This window comes from Hyperoodon ampullatus (genome assembly GCF_949752795.1).
Source record: "Hyperoodon ampullatus genome assembly, chromosome: X".
In the NCBI taxonomy this organism is placed as follows: domain Eukaryota; kingdom Metazoa; phylum Chordata; class Mammalia; order Artiodactyla; family Ziphiidae; genus Hyperoodon; species Hyperoodon ampullatus.
Window position 1 is genome coordinate 95,503,630 of NC_136913.1, and position 20,627 is coordinate 95,524,256.

The window sequence follows — 20,627 nt, forward strand, 5'->3', positions numbered from 1 at the left end:
GCCAAACCGGTGACTCTGTCCAGGGTCTGCAGTCATCTCAGCTCCCATTCTGGGAGCTGTGCCATCTTTTGGTTTGGGCCCTTGGGTTCCTGGGTGTCGGGAGCCCAGAACTGGGTCCTCTCACGAGCTCACAGGTTTGGTTCTGCGCTCACCCTGCTGGGCACAGTGAGGCAGCTGACCCTTGCCCTGGGTGTCCTTGTTTCTCTGGGCTTCCCCTTGGCGGTGTGGGGGGGGAGGTGTGTGGGTGTGCGTCTGTGTATCTGTGTGTGTGTGTCTGTGTAGGGCTGTGTAAGCCCCGGAGGCCAGGCCTCTTGCCAGCAGCTGCAGTTCTTTTCCCAAAATTGAGTTAGCCGCTCAGCTGTTTCCACTCTCCCCCCACTGCCAAGCGCTGCAGCACGGTCCCCGTGCCAGGTTGAAAGCGCGCTCTGCTTTGGTAATTTAGAGCTTCCATTTTGAGAGAGATGGGAAACAGGAGTGAATGAGTGGGCACGTTGGATGGAAGGAGGGTGGGGACATTCTTCTTGGCAAGCCACGCCAGAACTGGCCCAGCTGCTTGGTCTTCACCCAAAATTAGGGCTAACCCTGGACTGACCCCAAGTATCCAGTGGAGAAACTCTTATTCTTGGATCTAGACCTAACCAGACCTGGCAATCAATATTTTTTAATCTGCAAAATGGGAATAATAAATCCTACCCCATATGTTCTTCATGTCAAATGAGAAATGAGCTTTTAAGTAGTCCATCAGCTACTCACCAGGAGCAGGAAGTGATGCAAGCTTGTGTTTCTTCAAGTATATTTCTGCAGAACATTAAGTGCTATTTTTTTACAAAGGCACTGGCTAAATAAGTTTGGGCCACACTTATTTGGATAAACAGTGTTAAGCAGCGTTTTTTTTTCTTTTTTTTTTTTTTTTTGGCAGTATGCGGGCCTCTCACTGTTGGGGCCTCTCCCTTTGCGGAGCACAGGCTCCGGACGCGCAGGCTCAGCGGCCATGGCTCACGGGCCCAGCCGCTCCACGGTATGTGGGATCTTCCCAGACCGGGGCACGAACCCACGTCCCCTGCATCGGCAGGCGGACTCTCAACCACTGCGCCACCAGAGAAGCCCAAGCAGCCTTCTTCTTTGCACAGACCCCACAGGTCCTTAATCTACCACTAATATACATGGTGAATCTCCAAGGGGATAGATTGTAGGTAACGTTTCTTAAATTTTTCGCCAAACTTTCTCAGTGGAGCAGTTTTCAAGTACCATCTCTGCAAAATACACTTTGGAAGATGCCAGCGTAGGTCATAGGTATATTCATTTCATTCTTTTTTCTCTAATTGCGAAGGGAGTTGAACTGGTTGAAGTGCGTGGGGTTGCTAAGATGTGGGTCCTTGGGAGCGAGCGCATTCAACTTCAGAATCTGTTGGAATGAGTGCTTCCTGCTCTGAAACACCTCTCTCTCTCCTGTCCTTACAGCTCCCCTTTGAATTGGAGATTTACTACATTCAGCATGTTATGCTCTACGTGGTACCCATCTACCTGCTCTGGAAAGGAGGTAAGGCCAGCAAGCCCCGCCCCTGTGCCATCCCGACACCTAGCCTCACCCTTCTGTTTGGGGCCCTCACAACCTCTTGGGTGCCTATCAGGATCTTGAGGTGCTGCCTGGCTGTGTCTGTGCAGACACCAGGCAGTGGGAAAACAGGCACAGATGAGGCCCGCAAAGAGCCTGGTGGCTTTCCAGAACCATCCTTTGTGTGGGTGAGCTCGGTGCCACTGACAGCCTGTCCTAGGGCCGAGGCCTTGGGCTCTTCGTCCGTGGTGGCGTTGGGTTTTCGCGGAGCCTCACACACTCTGTCACTCGCTTCTGCTTGTGCCTTCTCCCGGCCTCAGTGTGCAGCATAGGGTAGAAGAAGAGAAGGACCTTGTGCTTTTGCTCATTATACCCATCCTCTCAGAACTAAAAAAGTTATTGAAAGGGGCAAGAAGTCCAGAAACTGGGATTATGGGATTGAGGGAAGAGGCAGGTGAAAGAGTAGTGACCTTCATGTAAAACAAAGCATCGAAAATCTTCATTTGATCATGAGGGGAGAGACCACCAACCTGGTCAGGAAGCTGATCTCTTTGTGACCTCACAATGACCCTTAAATTATCCCCTCCCTCTACTGTGTAGGAGACAAATGAGAAGGGGAAACTGGCTGTGAGAGCCCCCTTCTCGATGTTCTGACCTTCCCGGAAGGCCCTGTGCTATCCTCTTCTAGTCATAGCCACCAGCCTCTCTATCTTGGTTGCTGGGACTTTTCTGGGAGACCAACCTCACCCCAGGCAGCAAGAGTTTCATTTCTATCACGTGAAGCCACATGGACCCTAAAACCCACTGGGAGATCGTTTGGAAGTTGTGCTTCCTCTAACTCAGGAATTCTAGCAAATCTTAAGAACTTCTGGCACGAGGGAGCCTCAAGGACCAGTCAACCGGGGGACATGCTGGAGGATGGGAACTGTTGCTCTCCATGGAGTCTACTTACAGTCAAGGGTCCCTGGTTTCTGTCAGTTAGGACTCTTCCTAGGACCTGTCTCTAAATATTCTTTGAGGCTGTCTTTACCCTGTATAGCCACTTGGGGTCGCACACTGTCAAAGAGCACTGCCTTTTAATTTGCACTAAACACACTCTTTTTCCCCACTGAGCTTTAAGAGAGGTCTGACGTTCCAATATCTAGGTGACCTGTGCCATTTCTCAGGTCTGTCCCCTGTGGCACAGGAAATAGCTTCCTAATAATAGGTTAAGTCTCAGAGATACACTCATTCGGAAGGGAACCAGGCAGGAAGCTGTCCCAGGGCTCCAGAGCCCCACCACTCATGGTTCCTGGTTTCTGAGGTGTGGGATGCAAGTTCTGGCCAAATGTGCATGGCTATTAGTTAAACCTATTTGTGCTCTGAGGTGCCATAAAAGTCTGTCAGTTGGCCGAGCCAGAGTGGTCTGACACGGAAATTACCCAGGAGCCTCTACGTCCCCCGCCTCTTCAAAAAATCTCACCATCTGGGAAGCTACACTTTCTAGAAGTGGCTGATTCCACTGCAGCCTTCTGTTGAATCTGTTGCTGCACTGTTTGGGGGAACTGAGCTAAGGAAGTAGGGATTCCAGAGTCTTAGTTCCAGTTTACTTATTTGTTTACTGTGAGTGAGTCTTTCCCCTCTCGTCTGGTGCCTGGCCTTGAAAAGAGGCTGTAATAGTAGTAACACTAATGGCAACCACAGTGTAACTATCAATGCCTACTTTTTATTGACCGTTTTCTGTGCAGGATACTGTGCTAGGCATGTTTTGTGTATGTCCCCATCACAGCTAACCTGGTGAAAAATCCTCCTTCTACAGAGGGAAAAAAAAAATCAAGGCTCAGGAAGGTTAGGTACCTTGCCCCACAGCTTGGATTCAAAGCCTGGCCTTGATTCTCTCACACACCATGTTGTCCTAAAAGACAGATGTGTGTCTCCTGACCACATCAGGCTGGGAATCAGCCCTCCAGCCCACCCTGCTTCAGCCAGTCACTCAACACAGACAGGCGTACCTCATTTTATTGCACTTTGCTTTATCGTGGTTTTGTTTTGTTTTTGTTTTTGTTTTTTTTACAAATTAAAGGTTTGTGTCAGCCCTGCATTGTCAGAGGATGGTTAGCATTTTTTAGCAATAAAGTATTTTCTAATGAAGGTATGTACTTTGTTTTTTTAGCCATAATGCTGTTGCACACTTAATAGACTACAGTATAATGTAAATGTAACTTTGATATGTGCTGGGAAACCAAAAAAATCATGTGGCTCACTTTATTGCGCTATTCGCTTTATGGCCGTGGTCTGCAACCAAACCCGCAGTAACTCCGAGGTGTGCCGGGATTTGTTCAACACCTACTATGTGCAGAGCATTTGTGCTAGGGAATCAGAGATGAACCAGAAAGGCCCAGTCCTTCCACAGGGAGTCCCTGTCTGAGAGAGAAGACAGACAGATGTAATACAGCGTGACAGGTGCAACTGTGAGAGCGTGATAGGATTTCCGAAGCCTTGTTCGCCTTCCCTGCTTTACCGTTTCTGGGCTCTTGTGTGCTCTTGGCTTCCTTTCCGGCTCTTTGCTGTCATCTGCTGTTCACTTAGGGGAAATTATGAGCATATAGAGGAAAAAAAAAATCTGGATTTCCTGAGGTTGGTTTTACCTTCACGTGAGCCTTGGATGTAGGCCTTGCAGAGGGGGCGTGGATCTGGAGTGAACAGTGGGAAGAGTATTCCCTGAAAACCAAAAAGCTGAGAGTTTGGGGCTTCTCTTCCCTAATAAAAAAAGTCTTGTGATTTTCCAGAGATAGCTGGCTCAGGAGTTTTTACCCAAGGCCAGACAGCTCTCCTTGAGGTACCTCCCATGCCTGGGAACCCTGTTTCCCTGAAAGGCAAGGTCCCGCTTCTCCTGTGGTTTGGGGGTGCCTGGGGGGTGCTGAGTGGGAATCTCATTCCCCCCTCATTTCTGCAGCCCTTCGGCACCACCACAGTAAACGTGACCTCCCCTGTCCACACTGCTCTTTTCTTCCTCCAGCCGGGCTCTTTATTTCTCTTTCCTTTCCTCCCAGCTCTGACTTTGGCCGTGGGCAACTGCACCCTTACCCCCAGCTCTTCACAGAACACAAAGTCCTCCCAGCTCTTGCCTGAAACTCCCTTTAACGGAGGCTGTTCTCTCCGCTTGGCCCTGTGTGCCGCTTGGCTGTCCACTGTCTCTTCCAGACCACTGTTCCATCTCTGCCTTCTGTGACAGTGCTTTCTCCTCTACCATCTCTCTTTTTCACTACCACCACCGCCACCTAAACCTCTTGGTCACTTCTCCCACATCCCGCCATGCCTTTGGCCCATGGCTCTCTCACTGTCTTCATTACAACTCTAGCCAGCATCCTGAGAGCCTTCCGGTGAGGGGCACTCATCCCACCCCCAGTTTCTCAAGGTTTGGGCTTCTTAATTGCAGTGACTTCTGCATCCCCTTTAGCCACCTGGCCCTTGCTTTCCACTAAAGCTCTTCTATCTGAGATCATAAGCCTTTATGTCCTTTTCTTTGACCCAAATATCTACTCCTTTCAACCTCCCCTTTTCCCCAGTCAGCTTGTGCCACTATGACCAATTACTGGAACTTTCCCTTCACCAGCTCCTGAGACTGTCGCACTCCCTTGTCCCATCCACTGGGATTAGTGTCTAATCCCAGTGTCCAGTCTTGGTCTACTGAGAAAATCTCTCAGATCACTCAGATTTGGGCTGCAGAAATCCCATGGTCTCTGTTACATAATTGTGCTGTCAACAGCATCGCTCGCTTATTTTCTTTCACCGGCTCCTCCACACACTGCCCTCAGAAGTCATATGCGAAAGCTTTACCGCCCTCCCCAAACTTCCTGTCCAGTCTATTCAAACTTCCAGTCCTCGCCACTTTCAGTAGATGTTCTCCCAACAAATGACTGGGGAAATAGACTTGCTGATGTGAATTTTCCCTCAACTACCTCTCTCCACTTGATAAGCTTCTTTAACCACACCCATCCTTAGGTTCCTCCCTCCCGTCTAGGAGGGAGTGGTGTTCCTCCTGCACATGGCTGGTCCCACACCCTGGTGTGGTTGCCTCGCATCCCTTCCACCTCCTCTGGAACCTCATCCCATCAATAAGTCCCTTGTTTATCTGGATTTTCAATGCTTCACTACTGGCTTTTCAGTCTTCCCTATTCTAAAAAACTTTAACTCCACACAACTCCATCTTTCATCCTCCCTGTCAGCTAAGCATCTTTAAAAAATAGTCCAAACAATATTTCCTGAATTTCAGTTCTTTGGACATAATAAGTTTTGCCTTATTCATTGTAATCACCTATATTATTATGTATGTAATATTTGATCTGTTGATTTTTCTTCCTAAGATATATTTGTTTTTAAGAGAAGCCTTATACTCTCTGTGAAATCCTGGATTCAGTACACTGGTTATCTATTTTAATACACCTTAAATATATAACGTTTAAATTAAAAACAAAATGTTTATCTGTTTATTACCTGAAATCACCTCATGAATAGGACATAACTTTTTTTTTTTTGAACATCTTTATTGGAGTATAATTGCTTTACAATGGTGTGTTAGTTTCTGCTGTATAACAAAGTGAATCAGTTATACATATACATATGTTCCCATATCTCTTCCCTCTTGCGTCTCCCTCCCTCCCACCCTCCCTATCCCACCCCTCTAGGTGGTCACAGAGCACCGAGCTGATCTCCCTGTGCTATGCGGCTGCTTCCCACTAGCTATCGGTTTTACGTGTGGTAGTGTATAAATGTCCATGCCACTCTCTCACTTTGTAGGACGTAACTTTGAGTGACTCTTGTCTGCATCTGATGAGCCCTCTTTTTAGTTACGTTTCATTCATCAGAATGTTGCCATCTGATGTCTACCCACACTGCCCACCTCTTCGTGGAAACAGCACTTCTAAAGATTACCAACAACTGTGTGACCAAATCTAATGGCCGTCTCTCAGGCTTCATCCTGCCTGCACTCTTTGCTACACTGGATGTTGTTGAACACTCCTTTTTGGAATGTTCTACTCTCAGGGCTTCCAACATCCCCCCCCCTCCCGGCTTGCCCACCTCACCAACCATGCCTTCCCAAGTCTCCTGCAGAAGTTCTTTTTCCTCTGTCCTCCGAGTTGTTATTTCCCCCAGAGTTCTCTTCTGGCCTCACCTCTCGCTCTGCTACTCCCGGCATGGTCTCATGTGCTTACACAATTTAGCCACCAGTCTGTGCAGCGATGGCCACCACATTGCCCTCTGCAGCCTGGAATCGTAGGAGATTCCTTTTCATGTTGTTAACTCAAGCATCTCCACCTGAATATCTCAAGCATACTCAAGATATGCCTGATACTCAAGATATCATATCAAGATAGTCAAGATATCATAAGCTCATCTTGTCTGTGTGCACTCATTATCTTCCCCATCAGCTCTGCTTCTCTTCCTGTGGCTTTTGACAGGTAGCACCACCAGTCACCCCAGGTAGAACCTGGGAATCATCCCTACCCTCGCATCTATTTCATCCATTCATCTAACACATACGTCTTCATCCATTTGGGCTGCCATAGCCAGATACTACTGACTGGGTAGCTTTTAAACAACAGAAATGTATTGCTCACAGTTCTGGAGGCTGGGAATTCTGAGATCAAGTCACCAGCATGGTCACCTTCTTCTGAGGCCCCTCTTCCTGGTTCCTAGCTGGCTCCTTCTCACTGTGCCCTCACATGGTGGACGGGATGAGGGATCCCTCTAGAGTGTCTTTTATAAGGGCACTAATCCCATTCATGAGGGCTTCACCCTCATGGCCTACGCACCTCCCAAAGCCCCCACCTCCTAATACGTTCACATTGGGGGTTATAATTTTACCACATGAATTTTGGGGGACACAAACATTCAAACCATAGCGACATATTTACACGTGCCCTCTTTCTGCTATCCTCTGTGCTGGTCATTGGGGGACCCTGATGAGTGAAAATCAGACCCCACCCCTTCCCTCATAGAATTCATAATGTAGTGGGGGGGAGCCAGATGTGAATTCAGTAATCACACAAATGGACGTATAGTTAGAACTGAGCTAAGTACTCTGAAGGAAAGGAACATGCTTTTATGAGAGCCTAGAACAAAACAAGCTGACTTAGTATGGAAGTTCTGGGGAGAGTTCCCTGAGGAAGTGACATTTCAACTGAGATCTCAAGGATGAGTAGGAGTTTACTAGGTATGTGTAGGGTTAAGGGAGGTGAACCCTTGTAACTGGACAGAATGGCAGATATGCCGGCACCTCAGCAGGAGGGAGAACTGGAGGGAGGGCAGATGACCCTGGGCCTGAGGGGCAGATATGGAGAGCTTTGTGGTCAGGGGTTTGGCCTTTATTCTAAGAGCTGTAGAAAGCCAGTTAAAGTTTTAAGAAGGGGCATAGCATCAGCTTGTTTTTCCTATTGATTCTTTTCTTGTGTAATTCATTTATATAGCTCTGTATCTAAGATACAGAAAGCCATTCCGTGAAAAAACACCTTCCCACCCCTTCCCCCATTCACAGCAACAAGTCCACAGGTTACCACCATTGTTGTTTTTTGCATATCCTCCCAGAATTTCTCTTTTTTTGTATATATAAGTAAGTTTTTAAAATATTTTATTTTCTTCTTAACACACACATCCCCAACTAGCATACCACACAACTGTTTTGTTGCTGTTACTATTTTGCTTAGCACTGTGTCTTAAAGAGCTTTCCAAGTAAGCCCATAGGAAGCTTTCTCATTCACAGCAGCATGTGTTCTGTTGGGTGGATGATAAGATACAGGGTAATAAAAATGGCAACACTTTATGTAGCACTGTGATGTGCCATTGTTTCAAGCTCTTCCCATACATTAACTCATTGAATCCCCACCACAGTCCTCTCAGGTAGGTGTTACTGTCACCTCCGTTTTACAGATGAGGAAACTGATGCTCAGATAGCAAGTAGCCGAACCAGGATTTGAACTCGGTGGTGCAGCTTTTAGACACAACACAAGGCTACAACACTCTACTGTAATTTATTTATCCCATCTCCTCTTGATAGACATTTAGGTTGTTTCCAATCTCTCACTAATATAAATAACACTGCACTGAACGACCTTGAACCTATGCCATTTTGCAGGTGTGCAAGTGTGTCTAAAGGATAAATCCCCCTAAGTGGAATTGCTGAATCAAAGAGTATATGCATTTGTAAATTTGATGGATATTTCCAAACTCAGAAAAGTCATACCAATTTAAATGCTCCTTAGCAATGTGGAAGAGTGTCTGTTTCCACACAGCCTCGCCAAAAGAGGCTTTTGGCTTATTTCCAACCTTTCCACTTTTTGCCCATCTGATGGGTAAAACTAATGGTTTATTGATCTAGTTTTAATTTGAATTTCTCTTACTTTGAGTGAGGCTGAGCCTCTTTTTACATGTTTAAATTGGCGTTTGATTTCCTTGTCCTTGAATTATGTGTTCCTCTCATGTGCTCATTCTTCTCATTGTTGTCTTTGTTTTTTACAAAATTAAATCCTGGGAGCTCTTTATATAAATAGGAGTTGGCCCTTTGTGATACGACCTGCAGATATCTTCCCCACTTATGTCATTTGTTTTGTAACTTTGCTCATGATTTATTTTTGCCAGGTAGGAGGTTTACATTTCCATGTAATGTATCTATTATTTTACAGCATCTGAATTTTGAGTCATGGGTAGAAGGCCCTTCCCTACTCCAACGTCATAAAAAAATATATCCCATATTTTCTTCTGCTGTGTTAGTAGTTCCACTTATTTATTTTTTATTATTAATTTTTTACCTTTAAGTCTTTTATCCACTTGGAATTTATCCTGGTATTAAAGGGACCAGCTTTATTTCCAGATGGTCTCTCATTTGTCCCAACACTGTTTATCAAATAGTCCGGCCTGATCAGATCTGCTTGTGGAAAAGATCGTGCCGGTGCTGTGTACAGAGACCACCATGTTCTAAACTTTTACCTCCTAGATGGCTCTCACGGCCATCCCCTTCCTGCCATCTCTAGGGCCACAACCTTGGGCTGAGACACCATGGCAGTTGGCTCTGTGTGATCTCCCTGCCCCCAGCCTCCCCCGCTCCTCCTAACAGCCCTTCGGTCCTGGCAACCCCCAAAGCTGTTTCTAAAGCCCACATTGGCTCATAGCACTTCCCTGTTCGGAAACCTTCAGTGATTCCCCCTTGTCCCCAGAGCACTGTGCGTCCTCCCAGGGGCACACAAGACCCTGTGTGCCCTGGCCCTGCCCCTTTCCCTTCGTGTTCCTCCTTTCCTTGTTCTCTGCACTCTGGTGATACCCAAATCCTTAGGGTCCCCTGAGTTTACTGTGCAACTTTCATGGCTCTGTGCCCTTGAAAATGCCATGACTTCTGGCAGGAATCCCCATGTCTAGCTTGTTGGCCAGGAAAGCATGCCTTCTTCAAAACTCACCTCTGTAGTCACCTTCTCCAGGCAGCCCTCTGAAACTATTCTGTGGCTGAACTTGTCACACTGCAGTGCAGGTGTCTGTTTACATGCCCGTCACTCTAAGGACAGGAATTTTTCTTTTGTTCTCGATATCTGAGGGATGAATGAATGAATGACTATATATCCATACACTATGCATTGCACATATCCTGTTATACATCTTACAAGCTAACATTTATTGTGCACTTTCCATGAAGTGGGCACTGGGTAAGAGTTTTACAAGGTGATCTTGATCTCACTGAATCCGCACAAAGTTCACTAGACTTACGGGACCCATGACGTTGGATGTGGGGGAAAAAAATCACGTTTTCATTTGCATTAACTCCAACTGAAATACAGCATTTCCTTCAGTTCTGAATCGCAGACAGCAACCCACAGTTGCATTTGCAGTACTTGGCATGTTGTCGTTAATATAAATCACAGATATTTTCTACTGATTACAGCTGCTACAGATAATCTTGAAAAATCATTTTCACTTCATCATCACCTCAATATTTAAAGACATTTATTATTTAAAAGTATTCTACTAACTGTATTTTGATAGTATTTTTTTATAACCCTGTATCTTTTTAGATATTTATATTTAAAATATAGTTACTTAATATATAAATATAATATATTTAATATGTAATATATTTTATATATTTATATTTTAAAAGCTTTATTCTGAGAAAGGGCCCCAAACAGCCCAAGGGATCCAAGGCACCCAAAGGTTAGGCACCCCTGCACTAGAGTTTAAACTGGCATTTGAAACCAGGCAGGCAGGCGTCATGACCACACTGCATGTAGTTGCTGGATTTGACAGACTATGGGTTCGAATCCTGGTTCTGGCACTTGGGCTAGTGCCTTCATCTCTCTGTGTCTGTTTTCTCGTTTGTTAAATGAGGATTAGTAGGTGTGTTGTGAGGGGTCAGAGAGCTCATATATGTAGAGTGTATAGAACAGTGCCTGACGCATGGTAAGTGGTGTGTATTGTTTTTCTTATTATTAGCCACTTATACTGCTTCTCGTTAATTTCACATCTGTCTTCCAACTAGACCGTGGGCTCTTGGGGTCAGGGTTGTACCTTGCTGACTTCTAAAGCCACAGGCTTGCAGATACAAAGTGCATGTTTGTCAGTGGATTTAACACTGCTGACACCCCTCCTCTTAGACGCCCGTTTCTCCTTTGAGCCCCATGACACCCCTGTCTCCAGGTTCTCCTCCTCCTCCGGCTGTTTCTCCTTGGGCTCCTCTGCCCTGCCTGCCCCAGAGATCCTGGCATTCCCCATCTATAGATGCAGGCCCGAGAAACGCCACAGGTACTTTAGATTAAACATCTGCAATCAGCTTCCTCAATTCCATGCTCCTCCCTCCAACCTGCTGTTCTTCCTCTTCCTCTGTTTCTTATCTTAGTGGCTCCACCAACCATCCAGTGCCAAAATCCAAGGCAGCTTCGTGGACCCCTTCCTCTGCCTCATCCCCTATACCAATCGGCTCAGAAGTTCTGAGGATCCAAATTCTCAAAATGCTTGCCAGTTTGGCCGCCACCCCCCTGTCCTAGTCCAGGCTCTCAGCGTCCATTGCTGGGACTAGTACTTTGATTCTTCTCTCATCTCCCTGCCCCCTGATTGCCCCTACCTCCCATCCAGTCTCTCCTGCATCCAGTCTCCAAAATACCTTTCTAAAGAAAGCAAATCTGATCAGAATTCACTCCGCTGCTTAAAATTCCCATACAGGATGAAGACCAAACTCCTTTATGTGGCATTCAAGACTGTTCACAATCTGACCCTTGCCTTTCTCTTGGACCCAATTTCCCATCACTTAAGAGTTCAACTCCCATTGCTTTTACCTTCAAAGTCATACCTGCGCCCCCCCGCCCCCCGTCCCCCGCCCAATACACAAACCAGCTTCTCTACTTGAACCTGGCAAACTCAGCGTCCTCCTCTACAAGTTAGCTCAAAGGTGCTACCTCCTCTCTGGATCTGTGTCTGACTTTCCTAGGCAGCCTAAGGCATATTTTCCTGGAAGTTCCTTATACTTTTTATATTCCATATCTAATTGTTTATCTGTGCTTCGCCACTAGGTGGCAGTCTCGTCGTTTCATCTTTTCAGGAGATGAAGCTGTATTGGGTTGGCCAAAAGGTGTGTTCAGGTTTCGTTCGGGTTTTTCTACAACATCTTAGGGGAAAACCCGAACGAACTTTTTGGCCAACCCAGTAGAATTAAAATCATATTTTATTGTAATTTAAATTAATAATGAATCATTAAATTAATAATAGTGTTTATTATAATTAAGATGCTATAGGAGCAAGGGAGAGGATGAAGTCTTCTGAGGCCACACGATTTTGGTCTGGGTAGCCATGGGCGGGGGGATTGACTGCCCCTAATGCATAGGGAGCACAGAAGGAAGGAGCATATTTTAAGGAGGAAGGTGATTTTACTTGAGTTTAAGGCAATTCTAGGCTCTCCAGGTTGAGATGTCCAGGAGGCCATTGAATGGAATATTCTGGAGCTGTTCAGGGGATTCTGGGCTAGAGGCTGACTTTGATAGCTTTGGTATAAAGGTGATGCTTATAAACATGGAAATGATGAGATGATCCAGGGTAACTGTGTAGGTGGGGAGGAAACAGAACTTTGAAAAAGGCCTTATGGGACATGAACCTGTAAATAATAGACAGGAAGAAGAAGGTAAGGAAATTGTAGGAATGGTCAGAGCAACAGAGGAGTGGCTAGTTGTTCTGGAAGCGAAGGCACTAGAAATTGTCATCAAAGGACTAGTGATCCAGAGCGCCACATTGTTTCAGAGGGTTCCAGGAAAGTGAGGTCATTGGAGATGTGAGGATGGGACGGAAGCACTTAAGGGCATTAAGGAAGGAGGGGTGAAGGGCCTTGCAGAGTCAAGGGAGGGGTTTCTCTCCCCTGCTTTCCCCTCTTGCCCCTCCCTCTCTGCCCATGGCTTGGGGCACGTTCAGGTGCTAAGATGAAGGCCGGTCATGAGAGGGCACATTGAAGGCCCTGGGAGAAAGGGGAGGGAATGACTTAGGTGATGACAACCGCTGAGAGTGAAAGGGCTTGATGGTAGACTGAGAAGGGTAATGACAAGAGGAGTAAGTGCTGTGGGAAATGAGAGAAGGAGATACGTCTAGACTGTTCCAGTGCTGTCCAATGGAATGCTCTGTGATGCCAGAGGTATTCTATATCTGCTCTGTTCATCATGGCAGCCATGAGCTCCAGGTGGCTCCTGAGCAGATGAAATGTGGCTCGTGCGGTCGAAGCACTAGGACTGGGGAATTTCGAATTTAACTTTAAGGAACTTGAATTGCAGTTGAAATAGCTGCTGCTGTGATGGACAGCGTAGCTCTTCTTCAACCTTCTGGTTGGTGGCTAGCACTGAGGGGACCCCTCCTGAAACGGATTTCCTTGCATTCTTCCAGTACTGGTCTATCTGGTTACCCCATTTTCTCCAGGAGGGCTCAGCAGCCTGAGTGCAGAAGCAGAACATCTGGCTTGAGGGATCCATTCAAGGTTGGGGCTTTGGAAGTAAGGTCAGTGGTGTTGAAGATCCAGAAGGCAAGGGATGTTCGGGACAGACTTTTGGTAACCGTGCCTTTGGTTTCTGACCAAGGGTGGGTCACCCAAGGAACAGTAAGAATGAGAAACAGAGTGCCGCTTCCATATTAGCTGAGCAGGCACCCAGGACCTCAGTGTAGGCAGGGCTGGGCTAGAGCTTGCAGCTTTGGTCTGGACACCTAAGTGAGCTTCCTCCTCTGGATCCTAAGAATCTAAGGTGGCCAGATCTGTAGAGCAGGCCTCAACTTATTTCCCACCCAGTCAGAGGAGCTGAGAAGCTAGGGTAGAGAGGAAGGTGAACAGGCCTGGGTGCCCAGAGAGACAGGTTCTTCTGAGATGTGCATGATGAAAAGTACGTGCTGCCCATTATGAAGCTAGACTACCTGGTTTCAAATCTTGGTTCTGTCGCTTAGTAGCTGTGTGACCTTGGCTCAGTTCCTTAACTTCTCTGTGCTTCAGTCTCCTCATCTGTAAAATAAGAATAATAGTACAGGTGACTCTTGAACAACACGGAGGTTAGGGGTGCCGATGCCCTGCACAGTCAAAAGTATAATTTTTGACTCCCCCCCATACTTTAACTGCTAATTGCCTGCTGTTGACTGGAAGCCTTGCCGATAACATAGTCTATTAACACATATTTTATATGTTATATATGTGATATACTGTATTTTTACAATAAAGTAAGCTAGAGAAGAGAAAATGTTATTAAGAAAATCATCAGGGAAGAGAAAATACATTTACAGTGCGTATATACGTATTTATTGAACAAATCCACGTATAAGTGGATCTGCACAGTTCAAACCCGTGTTGTTTCCGGTTCGGCTGTACTTCCTCAGAGGGTCGTAATGCGCATTAAATGTCTTAATGTATGTAAAGCGCTTCTAAAAGTGCCTGCCCCTTAGTTCTTACTACATAAGTTTGCTGTTGTTAGCATGATTTTTTCTTGCTAATGTGTCAGGACTCAGCCTACAAACCTATGAAACGTGGTCTGCGCGGTTTCTTCTCACATTAGCAAGCTAGGGGATGAGCTAGTGAGTGGGGAGGTAGAAGTGTGGGGCGGGAGGGATGAAGAGTGCCCTATGCCCAGCAGGGAAGAAATCCTTGGGGGGAGGAAAGGGACACCAAGGGGTCGGAGGTCACGAGGAAGTCCACGGGCACGTGCACGGTAGGAATGAGGATGTGACAGCTGAAACTCTGGGCAGCTGTGGTCAGATGCTCCTGTGTGAGGTGGGGCAGTTGGCGGTGTTGACCGAAGCCAGTTGTGGGGAGCGAGGTTTAGTAGAGGCGCAGGTCGGCAGGCAGAGTCCCTGCTCAGAACGGCCAGAGGGAGAAGCAGTGTCCTCAGAGGAGAGTCAGGTCTCCTTAGGGTGAGGAGGTGGAAGGGCCATTCTGTGCAAGGGCAGCAGGTACAGAGGGATTTGTTGCTGGTAGGGTCGCCATCGTGGGTTTCCAACGGGGTGGCTTGGACGGCAGCCAACTTGAGGACCTGCAGGGCTGGTGGTGCAACTCCCCACTCTGGGAACTCCCTTTTCTCCATCCCTGTGGGGTTTTTTTTGGTTGGCTTTTATTTAAGCACGGTTTCTTAACCTGGGGTCCACAAATAGGAATTAAGGGGTCCATTAACTTGGATGAGAAAAATAATCACATGTTTGTTTTCACTAACCTCTAGCAGAAACGCAGCACATGAATGTAGGTATGAGCCATACCTGCGGATTTGTTGTCAGTAGCAATCGCAGATGGCTTCCTATCACGTTACAGTCGTGGCAGACAACTCAGAATACTGTTTATGCTCATCACTGCTTTGAAATTACGGTAGTTGCCTAGCTCTTATTATTAAACACATTAATAAAGAAACATAAGTACTATATTACAAATCTGTTTAAATATTTTGATAACCGTGTTTTAACGTCATTGCCTTCATTTATAACCCTTTGCCTTTTATTTTATGCATATAAAACCTTGTTCTAAGAAGGGATTCACCAGTGTCCTCATGTTTCCTGAGGGGTCCCTGCCAGGCACAGGAAGGCTAACAAGCCCCACCTCCAGGCTGCTTGGAAACCCCTTTAGGTTTCACTAGAGGGCGCTCTTGTTTCAGACTTGGAGAACAGTGGACTCTCAGGCTTGACCCAGGTGACAAGGTTGTTCTGAAGTCCAAGCAAATCATATGTCCTTTGGGGACACCTCAGGAAACTGGGGTGTAAGAACCCCAGTGTTGTTTGATCTGGGCAAGCCACTTCTCTCTCTCTTTTTTTTTTTTTTTTAGCGGTACGCGGGCCTCTCACTCTTGTTGTGGCCTCTCCCGCTGCGGAGCACAGGCTCCGGAGGTGCAGGCTCAGCGGCCATGGCTCATGGGCCCAACCGCTCCGCGGCACGTGGCGTCCTCCCGGACCGGGGCACGAACCCGCGTCCCCTGCATCGGCAGGCGGACTCTCAACCACTGCGCCACCCGGGAAGCCCGCCACTTCTCTCTTGAGTGGGCTTTACACTTATCTCCTGCAGAATGAGGGCTGGGATACAGCCCCTGTGCTAGCTTCTAGGACAGTTAAAGCCAGAGCACTTTGGCCTGTGATGTCCCCAAGTTTTCATACCGACCTCAGTTCTAGGTGGTGCCCCTGTTTCTCTCCCACCCAATGTTAGCCCACTGACCCACTTGTCTGTCTAGCTTTAGGATGCTGGGAAGGTTCTCTTTCACTGGCTTCCCAGTTCCACTTTGCTGGTCAGGCGAGGGGCAGGAGAAAGGATAAGGGACTCAGGTAGATCCTGAAGGCTCCTGTTGGGTTAGGGGGTTAGAGGGAAAAGCTGGGGAATTTGAGAAATTGGCCCAGGGCTGATCCCTGTGCAGGAGGGTGGGTAGGCGAGTTTCTGAAGACTGTGGGATTTTCGCTGCTGAAGAGGAAGTATTTGGAGCTCAGGAGTGCTTTGTGGGAGCAGGGAATTAATTAATTCAAGGAGCAGTATCTGCCCCTCTACCGGTAGCTTTCCCCGGACCTCTTGGTACCTCTTGCAACTCCAGAATTCCCCCTAAGGCAGTGTGGTTGGAGGACCTCGCATCGATCACCTGAGGTGCTTGTTACTAAGATGGAAATTCCGGGGTCCACCCAGATCTCCTGGATTCTAGTCTCTGGTGCAGGGCCCAGGAATGTACATTTTCCATAGGTTCTCTAGGGTAAAGGTTCTCAAAGTCTGGTCCTTGGACCAGCGGCAGCAGCCTAACCAGGGAACCTGTTAGAAATGAAAATTCTCAGGTTCCTGATTCTAAGCCCCCCTTCAGACCTACTGAATCAGAAATTCTTGGGTGGGACCCAGCAAAGATGCCTTTTAACAAGCCCTCCAGGGGATTCTGATGCCAGCTCATGCTTGCGAGCCACCCGCCAGGGGATTCTGATACAGACTGAAGGTTTAGCCTCATTGCCTCAAATGATCCAAGAGCTGGCTCCCCCTTGCTGAAAGCTCACCAGAGACCCAGCAAGTACTAACTGTAAAACATGTGTGAGGCACGGGGCGGGTTATGTTTAGTAGCACTTTCCCCTGGAGTATCTCTGTGCTCCTTTAGCTCTTCTGTCCCTACAGTGCTCCCGCAAGGAGCAGAGAGCCTGAGAATTCCCTGCCAGCAGGACTCTGACGCTTAGAGGGGTTTTGATTCACACAGGTGGTCACACAGCAACTTGAGAAGAGCAGAAGCTGGGACCTGGGTCTCTGGACTGCAGTGCTTGTTTGCTAGGCCAGGTCCACCTCTTGGAGTCTTTGCCAGCTCAGGGTCCTCACTCTGTGTGCTTTTGGCAGAGGACTGGCTCTCCAATCCTCATGGATGAAGGTGGGTCTTTACGTTGCCTTAGCCATAGGCTGGGTGGCCCAGTCAGCCTCCACTAGGAAGTTCGAGGGTGAAGCCTGGCCTGAGTGGGCTCCCCAGCCGCTCAGGATAGAAGGTCAACCAGGTGGACCTTCCACATGGACACCCAACTTGGGACAGCTTTGTACATTAAGCAGACTAGAGGGTACAGTTCATTTGATCCAATGCCTGGATGAAAAGCAGCCTGACTTGGGCCTGCACTCAGCAGCTGAGGATGGGAAATCACACATCTGTGGTCGTGTTGGGCTTGCACCACCTAGAGCTCTGTCTTCCGGGTAAATGAGGGTGTCTCATTTAGAGGGCACCAAAGATGGGATGGCATTGTTGTCAGGAACTAGACTTGTCATTCTCCCCCCATACCCAAACCTGCACCTTCTCCGATGCTCCCCATCCCACCGACTGGTACCACCATTCACTCATTATCCAGGCCAGAAATCTTAAGATAACCATTGGCTCTTCACCACTCCCACCACATCCAGTCAATCTGATCTCCTGATCATTTCTCAAATTCATTCCTACTACTCCTATTTTATTTAGCTCACGTCTGATCATCCCTGACTTGGTCTACTCCAATAGCTTCAATACTGGCCTCCCTGCCTCTAGTCTTGCCCTATTTCAATCAGCAGCCAGATGGGGAGCTTTATCCCTTACAATGTAAAGTGTGGTCTGAGGACCCCCAGCACCTGGGAGCTAGTTAGAAATGCAGACGCTCTGGCCCCCACCCCAGACCTACTGCATCAGAGCCCACCTTTTAACAAGATCTCAAGATGATTTGTAAAGTCCAAAATATCTAATGTTGCAAACAGTTTTCTTAAAGAACTGGCCCTCGTCTCTTGTTTATCCCTTTCTCCCACATGATAGTCCACTGCTACTGAACTGTATAAAGTTCTCAAACATACTGGGCTGCTCACTTCATTCTTTCAGCAAATATGTATTGAACCCCTCCTCTGTGTCAGGCACTTGCTGGGGATAAAGCAGCGAGTAAAGCGGATACGTATTTTTGCTTTCATGGAGCTTACATTCTTTTGTGGCAGGAGACAGTAAAGAAATAAGTACATAGAAATAAGTAAACTATAGAGTAAGTCAGATGATGCTAAGTGTATAAAGGAAGAGAAAAAGCAGGGCAGCGGGTATAGTGTTGCTGAATGGGTGGAGAGAGTAAAGGAAGGCCTCACTGAGAATGTGACATCTGAGCGAATGCTTGCCGGCTTCTGGATATCTGGGGGAAGAATATGCCAAGCAGAGAAAATAACGAGTGTAAAGGCCCTGAGACAGAAGTGTTTCTAGAATATTCTAGCAATAGCAAGTATGTCAGTGTGTCTAGAGCCATGTGAAGGAAGGGGAAAGTGGTAGCAGATGAAGTCAGAGAGGTGTGATATAGGTGAGGGGCAGATCATATATAGGGCCTCATAGACCATTGTAAGGACTTGACATTTTCTTTTTAGGGAGATGGGAGGCCATTGGAGGCTCTTGAGCGGAGGACTGACATGATCTGAGTTAATCTTTCAAGGGATCACCCAGTTGCTATGCTGAAATTAGACTGTACGGGCACAGGCTAGAAATAGGGACACCTATAAGTAATGTTTGCAATAAAAGAGGAAGGAGATGCTAGTGGCTTGGGCTTGGGTACTAACAGTAGCAGCAGAGAAATGCCATTGGATTCTGGATACAAGCTGAAGGCACAGCCAGCAGGAGTTGCTGATGGATCAGATGTGGGATGTGACAGAGAGGAGTCAGGGATGACTCTAAGGTTTTTGACCTTAGTAACTTAAATGAGTTACCATTTATTGAGATAAGGAAGACTAGGAGAAGGGGTTTTGTTCTTGTTTATTGCTTTTTTGTTGGGTCGGGGGAGGAAGTGCTCTTTCAGTTATCTAATGTTGTATAACATCCCCAAAACTCAGTAGCTTAAAACAATGACTTATTATTTTTCACAGCTGTGTCAGTTGACTGGGTCATTCTTTGTCGTGGACTGAATGTTTGTCTCCTCTCCTGAAATTCCTATGTTGAAGTCCTGACAACCCCCACCCCCCCGCATGTGATGATGTTTGGAGGTGGGGTCTTTGGAACGTAATTAGGGTTGGATGAGGTCGTGGGGGTGGGGCTTTTGTGAATGGGGTTAGTGCCCGTATAAGAAGAGGCCATAGAGTTCCCTAGCCCCTTCTACCATGTGAGAACATGGCAAAAAGATGTCTGTCTGTGGACAAGGACGTGGGTTCTCACCCAACACCAAGTCTACCAGTACCTTGATCTTGGACTTCCCAGCCTCCAGAACTGTGAGAAATAAGTTTCTGTTGTTTAAGCCGCCCAGCTTATGGTATTTTGTTATGGCTGCCTGAGCTAAGACATTTTTTTTTTTTTCTACTTACTGGTCCTGCTTGGGTTCAACTGGTACAGCTGGGATAGCTGGGCCTCTCTATCCACAAGGCCTTTCATGGCATGGGGGTCTCAGGGCAGCATTCCAAGAGGGCAAGCCCCAATTCATAAGTGCTAAGTGCTTATGAAGCCTCTGATTGCATCTTTTTGATGAAGTCCCATTGACCAAAGCAAGTTCCCTGGCTGAACCAGATGGGCCACATGGCCAAATCATCGTGGGAGAGGAATACATGAGGGTGTGGATACTGGGAAGGTGTGATTCACTGGGAGCCAGTACTGTAACAGTCTACCATAGGAGACAAAATCAAAAGCTGCGTTGAAGGATGAGATGCCCACTTAGATATGCAAGTGCAGATATTGAGTAGACTGTGAGCTATGTGAGCCTGGAGTTCAAGGCAGAGGTCCAGGCTGAGATGTAAATGTTGGAGTCGTCAGCATGCAGATTGTGTTAAAGCCATGAGATTGGTTGAAATCACCTAGGGAATGAAAGTATTTAGAGAAGAGAAAAGCTCTGAGTTCTGCAACCTGATCCTCTCCATCATTTAGCAGTCAAGGAGATGAGGAGGAAGCAGTAAAGGAGACCGAGAAGAAGCAGGCTGTGAGGCAGGAGGAGAACTAAGACAGCAGCATCCCAGAAGCCAAGTAAAGAACGTTTCAAGACAGAAAGGGTGCATAAGATGAGGCCTGGGAATTGGCCACTGGATTTAGCAATGAAAAGATTATTTGTGACCTTGATGGGAGTTGTTTTGGTGGAGGGAGGGGTGGGGAGGTAGGCATGGAAGCCTGATTAGCCCGTGTTGAGAGAGAATGGGAAGAGAGGAATTGTAGAC

General features: G+C 47.2%; 1 protein-coding gene across 2 annotated transcripts in view; it reads left to right on the forward strand.

Moving 5' to 3' along the window:
- Positions 1-20,627, forward strand: part of TMEM164 (transmembrane protein 164) — a gene marked incomplete at both ends in the record, with an annotated part of 162,329 nt that overhangs the window by 131,614 nt on the left and 10,088 nt on the right. For both annotated transcript variants that reach the window (XM_079727482.1, XM_079727483.1), the window contains one exon: positions 1,462-1,540. In XM_079727482.1, coding sequence (XP_079583608.1) covers positions 1,462-1,540 — 79 coding nt within the window. The remainder of the gene's footprint in view (positions 1-1,461; positions 1,541-20,627) is intronic.